Below are 5,514 nucleotides of genomic sequence, written 5' to 3' on the forward strand. Positions count from 1 at the left end.
TTCCAGCTGACCAGGACTCCCCTTACCCCTAATGCCCTGCAGGAGGGGCCCCCCCGGCTGACCAGACCCTGGTCATCAAGACATTCCGCTTCATGTCCCAGAAACTCTTCATCTCGGTCTCTGTGCTCTCCAGCCTGGGCATTGTCCTGGCTGTGGTCTGTCTGTCGTTTAATATCTACAACTCTCATGTCCGGTAAGTTTCCTCTCTGTCACTGCCCTCCTTCTGTCTGCCCCTTGAAGACAGTGAGCATGCCCCTGGCAGGGACTGAGATGAGACCTGTGTAACTGCTGAGGTCGTGGGGGGTCGAGGTGTCCACTCTGACCCATGCCTTCCCAGGGACCGTGACGACCAAAGGGGCAACCAGACCCACGTCCCATTCCAGCTCCAGAGCAGCTCACCGAAAACTAAAAGTTCTTGGGGTAGCAGTGAGGGCTGTACGCCGTGTGTGCAGTGGGGGTGCTGGGAGCCCTCTGCACGCACCGCCCGCCCCTGGCCCAGGCTGCACCAGGCACTCTGCCGTGGCCCATGGCTGCAGGCTGGGCCAGGCCCTGGTGGCTCTGAAGATCCGAGCCTCCCTGAAGAAGAGGTTAACTCTTCTCCTCTCCTGCCTCTGCCCTAGTTATATCCAGAACTCCCAGCCCAACTTGAACAATCTGACGGCTGTGGGCTGCTCCCTGGCGCTGGCTGCCGTCTTCCCCCTCGGGCTGGATGGTTACCACATCGGGCGAAGCCAGTTCCCCTTCGTCTGCCAGGTGAGCAGGAGGTGGGCAGACTCCCCGTGGAACGTGGCTCGCCCTGCCCTGCAGCTGCTCCTGGAGGCAACAGTGCCTGGCCTTTCCTCCGCTGTCCCTGCTCCCCCTGGTCTCTGCCTGGCTGCATCCCTTCTTCCTGACCTCCAGACCTTTTCATTGTGTGGCTCTAGCCAGTTCCAAGGTTGCCATGGCATGCCTCACAGAGAAGGGGGAGGCTCTGAGGGTGCAGGAAGGGGTCTGCACAAAGAACCCTCCAACCCTGGCAGCTTGTCTGTGCTGTGGGGGCTGAGCCCGGGAACTGCGCTCCCAGGGGGAGGGGGGAAGGACCGAGGTAGAGACCTGACCTGACAGCAGGGGGCTGGGGACAGGAAGGAAGGAGGTGCGTGCTTGGTGTTTGGGGTGTGGGAAAGGCTGCAGTAGTCTTATTTGTGCAGTTCTGTTCTGCTGGTAGGAAACAGGCCCCTGTCCCTGCCCGTCCGTACTCCTCCTTCCTGTGCCCTGTCCTGACCATGCAGCTTGCACATGGCATTTGCACACACAAGCACACTTCCCCAGAGGCTGTAGGTCCCCAGTGAAACCAGAGGGCAGTTGGGGGGGGGGGGGGGGCGCTAAGCTGCAGGGCAGCATGAGAGGTCTCTGCACAAAGTGCTGTGGGAGCAAAGAGGGAGCTGCTCAGGAGGTAGCTGGACCGGCATTGGAATATCAAAAGATGCGTGGGCTTTCCTCAGCTGGAGGAATTAGGGTGGTCACTCCTGTGGCCTGCAGGGATGGAGATGCCAGTAGATCAGGTGAGCCTGTCGGTGTGGCTGGAGCCTGGGGGGAGAAAAGGGCAGAGGAGCCTGGGGCGATGGCTGGGGCCGTGTTGTGAAGGGTCTGGTGCTGCACCACACGCTGGGGGTCCAAAGGGATTCACCCCAGGAGATCACAGCAAGGTCGCCCTGCTGGCAGAGGAGAAGGTGGGTGGGACGAAGCTTGCTGGCCCTCTGCACACCCCCTTCGCTCCTGGCTGCACCTCTGTTGCACACGGTTCTGCCCTGCCCCCTCTCCTGTCCTAGGCGCGTCTCTGGCTCTTGGGTCTGGGCTTCAGCCTGGGCTACGGCTCCATGTTCACTAAGATCTGGTGGGTCCACACGGTCTTCACAAAGAAGGAGGAGAAGAAGGAGTGGAGGAAGGTGAGCTGCTTCTTAACCTCAGCCCTTAGGTCCTTGGCTCTTGGGGTTTAGAGGGTTCCCTGACCTGCCTGTGCTCTGTGTCCATCCAGACTCTGGAGCCCTGGAAGCTGTATGCCACGGTGGGCTTGTTGGTGGGCATGGATGTCCTCACTCTTGCCATCTGGCAGATCGTGGACCCTTTGCACCGGACCATTGAGGTACCCGTTGAGGGGAGGCACTGGAGGTCAGGGTCTCTGCGCTGCCTGGGGTCTGAGGAGGAAAGCCGCTCGTGGAGAGGGCTCTCCGTCCTTCTGCACAACAGCAGCTGTAAGGAGCCCCAGCGCAGGTGGGGATCCAGGTGGTGGGGATCCAGGAAGGACGTGTAGACGTCCCAGGCATCGTGGAAAGCTGGGGCACGTGCACTTCCGTGGTGTTCATGAGAGCACTCCTGAGCCTAGAGTGGGGCCTGGCATGGGAAAGAGGGGGCAGAGTTGGGGGTCGGGGACTGAGCAGAGGTGGGGCAGGGAGGGTGACCGCCGTCTTCCCTGGGGCCCTATTTAAATCTCCCTTAGACTTTTGCCAAGGAGGAGCCGAAGGAAGATATTGACGTGTCCATCCTGCCCCAGCTGGAGCACTGCAGCTCCAAGAAGATGAATACGTGGCTTGGTGCGTGGGCTGTGGGGGAGGGGTGGGGCGAGGACAGCAGGCTGGGGGACGGAAGGGTCTTCGGCGACGGGGCAGTGTAAATGTCCTCCTCTGTGTCGCTGCACTGGCCCTTTCTGGGAATGGGGGGGGAAGTTGGTCTTTTTCCGTGAGGAGCTGGGGGTCTAAAGCAGGGACGAGGCAGAGCTGGTGGCAGAGTGGCCCGTGGGGACAGCCTGACACCATCCGTCTGGTCAGCTTCCTAGGGTGAGGCCAGGGCTGTGAGGGCCTGGGTCAGGCCCCTTTTGGCATCCTGAACATTGGTCTGTGACCAGAAGGGAAGGCAAAGCCTCCCCTCAGCCTGCAGGGTAAGGAGGTGAGACATTGTGTGGCTGACACCGGCTCTCAGCAGTCTTCTTCCCATGTCCCAGAAGGAGGTGGTGAGGTTTGGACACGTTGGGGAGATGGACAGAGACGGGTGTGCTAGGTCGGAGGGGCCGACTGGAGCTCTAAGCAGAACAGCAGTAGGTGAAGGACGTGGAGGGCGTGGGGAGGGAGCGGGTGCGTGGGGTCTTGTTGCCCAGGTGACCATTTGCTCCGTTCCAGGCATTTTCTATGGTTACAAGGGGTTGTTGCTGCTGCTGGGCATCTTTCTTGCTTACGAGACCAAGAGCGTGTCAACGGAGAAGATCAACGACCACCGGGCTGTGGGCATGGCCATCTACAATGTGGCGGTGAGCCCCGGACAGCTGGCGCTGACCCCAGGGCTGCCGGGGCGGAATCAGGGCTGGGTCAGTGGGCGGAAGTTAGTGCCTCCGGTGTGTAAAACACTTTCCAGTGGGTAGAGCACGCTATCTTCCCCTGACCACCCGTGAAGCAGACATTAGTGTCCCCCTACGCAGGTGAGGGAGCAGAAGCAGGGAGGTTAGGTGGCTTGTCTGTGGTTCCCGGGCTGGAATCCGAGTCAGCTTCCTGCCAGATTTCCCTGACTCTTGATGCTTGGGGACTCTGAGTGTGCATGTGTGCGGATCCTAGGACCTCTGCCTTGAGGGAGGGGTTGACCTGGAGTGGGACAATCTGGAGTTGAGCGTGGCCTGGAGTCTGGGCCCTTTTCCGATGGGGATTTCCCCCAGGACCTGGCCTCCGGGGCTCTCTCCTGGGGGAGGAGAGCCTGGAGGTCCCAAACAGGGTCCACCCACAGGTCCTGTGCCTCATCACTGCCCCGGTCACCATGATCCTGTCCAGCCAGCAGGACGCAGCCTTCGCCTTTGCATCTCTTGCCATAGTGTTCTCCTCCTATATCACTCTGGTCGTGCTCTTCGTGCCGAAGGTGAGGCGCTCCCCACTCCTCTGCCCTCACAGTCCACCCCTACTTCCTGGGACCCTCTCCCACTCCTGCCCTTGGTTGGGGCCCAGCTTGTCCCTCTATTTTCATTCTTTTCGACTCCAACCCACCACCTGCTAGTCGCCGACAGTTGGGGCTCCACCACCTCATGCCGCAAACCTTCGCCCCCAGATGCGCAGGCTGATCACCCGGGGGGAGTGGCAGTCGGAGGCGCAGGACACCATGAAGACGGGCTCGTCCACCAACAACAACGAGGAAGAGAAGTCCCGGCTGTTGGAGAAGGAGAACCGGGAGCTGGAGAAGATCATTGCTGAGGTGTGAGGGCGGCGGGGGCACTGGCGCAGATCCGTGCGCAGGGACCTCTCTCCCCGGCCCGGCCCCCCACGCCTCACCTCCCTGGCCCCTCTTTTCCGCCCGCTGCCCCCTCTGCTCTTTAGCTCTCCTCGCTCTCTCCTCATTTTCACGTCTGCTGTCCACCCTGGCCTCCGTCCCGTCTTAGGCCCACACCCCACCTTCCCCACATGCTTCCAACCTCCTCCAATCTCTCTTCCTGCAGAAAGAGGAGCGTGTCTCCGAGCTGCGCCATCAGCTTCGGTCTCGGCAGCAGCTCCGCCCCCGGCGCCACCCCCCTACGCCCCCAGACCCCTCGGGGGGCCTGCCCAGGGGCCCCCATGAGCCCCCTGACCGGCTCAGCTGTGACGGGAGCCGGGTTCATTTGCTGTACAAGTGAGGGCCCGAGGGGAGAAGGAGGGGCTGGGGGAAGGCCTCCTCTGTGAGCCGGGTTGTCTGGGCCCCCAGGACTGTGGAACCGGTGTGTTTTCTCTCGTGTGCTTGCTGTTTTATAGCCACTGCGCGGTCTAGTTGGTGCCTGGCTGCAGCTTCCCTGGCCCCTCGGCAGTGCGCCGCGCCCCTTCCCCTCCTGCTAGCGCCCTCTCTCCCTACCTGGTCTCCTTCCACCGGCCCACGCCTCACCCCTCCACCAGCTTCGACCCTCTGGAGTTTCCTGCCTCTGCCCTGTGTGTGCTCATGCCTCCCGACACACGTACTCGTGTGCATGCGTGCTCACACGTGCTTTCTTCTCCCTCCTGTGCTCCCGTGTGCGCCTTGTCCTCGCCTCCCTCCGGCGCCCTCGTGGCCACTGCGCCCTTTGTCTGCCGAGCGGAGGCCTTCCCCACCGGCGCACATCTGTGTTTACCCGTGCGTTCTCCCTGTGTGCGCTCATGGTACCTGGGTACCCTCACCTTTGCACCTTAAAATCATTGTATTCTCCCAACAGAGCCAGAGGCACCCACCCTACACATCATGATGCACCTTCCCCGATTCCCACCCTCACGTGCTTTCTGCTTGAACCCCCCTTTGTGCTCATGTACTGCACTAGGTCCACACTCCCAGTCCTCCTTCCCGGGACTGCTCCCTTTGGTTTTGTGTTTCTCTGGGGGGAGTTAAGGGAGAAGAAATGGGGGCAGGCTTGGGGAGCTGCTTCCAGTAGACAGTTGGTGAGAATCCCAACCACAAGAAGGCCCTGTGACAACTGGCACAGACAGACAGAGGCATCCCCTTCACGCCGTGGTGTCTCTTGGGGAGGGATCTCCCCCAGTCTCAATAAACCAGTGAACAGTGTGA

The 5,514-nt window shown here is 61.3% G+C and overlaps 1 protein-coding gene across 1 annotated transcript in view; it reads left to right on the plus strand.

Moving 5' to 3' along the window:
* Window positions 1-5,514, plus strand: part of GABBR1 (gamma-aminobutyric acid type B receptor subunit 1) — a 25,130-nt gene extending 19,616 nt beyond the window's left edge. The window contains exons 15-23 of the mRNA XM_025858550.2: window positions 43-193; window positions 621-753; window positions 1,809-1,925; window positions 2,015-2,122; window positions 2,477-2,570; window positions 3,153-3,280; window positions 3,748-3,876; window positions 4,063-4,206; window positions 4,448-5,514. Of these exons, the coding sequence (XP_025714335.2) occupies window positions 43-193; window positions 621-753; window positions 1,809-1,925; window positions 2,015-2,122; window positions 2,477-2,570; window positions 3,153-3,280; window positions 3,748-3,876; window positions 4,063-4,206; window positions 4,448-4,621 (1,178 nt within the window). The 3' untranslated portion in view covers window positions 4,622-5,514. The remainder of the gene's footprint in view (window positions 1-42; window positions 194-620; window positions 754-1,808; window positions 1,926-2,014; window positions 2,123-2,476; window positions 2,571-3,152; window positions 3,281-3,747; window positions 3,877-4,062; window positions 4,207-4,447) is intronic.

Source organism: Callorhinus ursinus, unplaced genomic scaffold, assembly GCF_003265705.2.
Source record: "Callorhinus ursinus isolate GAN/ISIS: 27379988/994484 unplaced genomic scaffold, GSC_fseal_2.0 scaffold109, whole genome shotgun sequence".
NCBI classification, from domain to species: domain Eukaryota; kingdom Metazoa; phylum Chordata; class Mammalia; order Carnivora; family Otariidae; genus Callorhinus; species Callorhinus ursinus.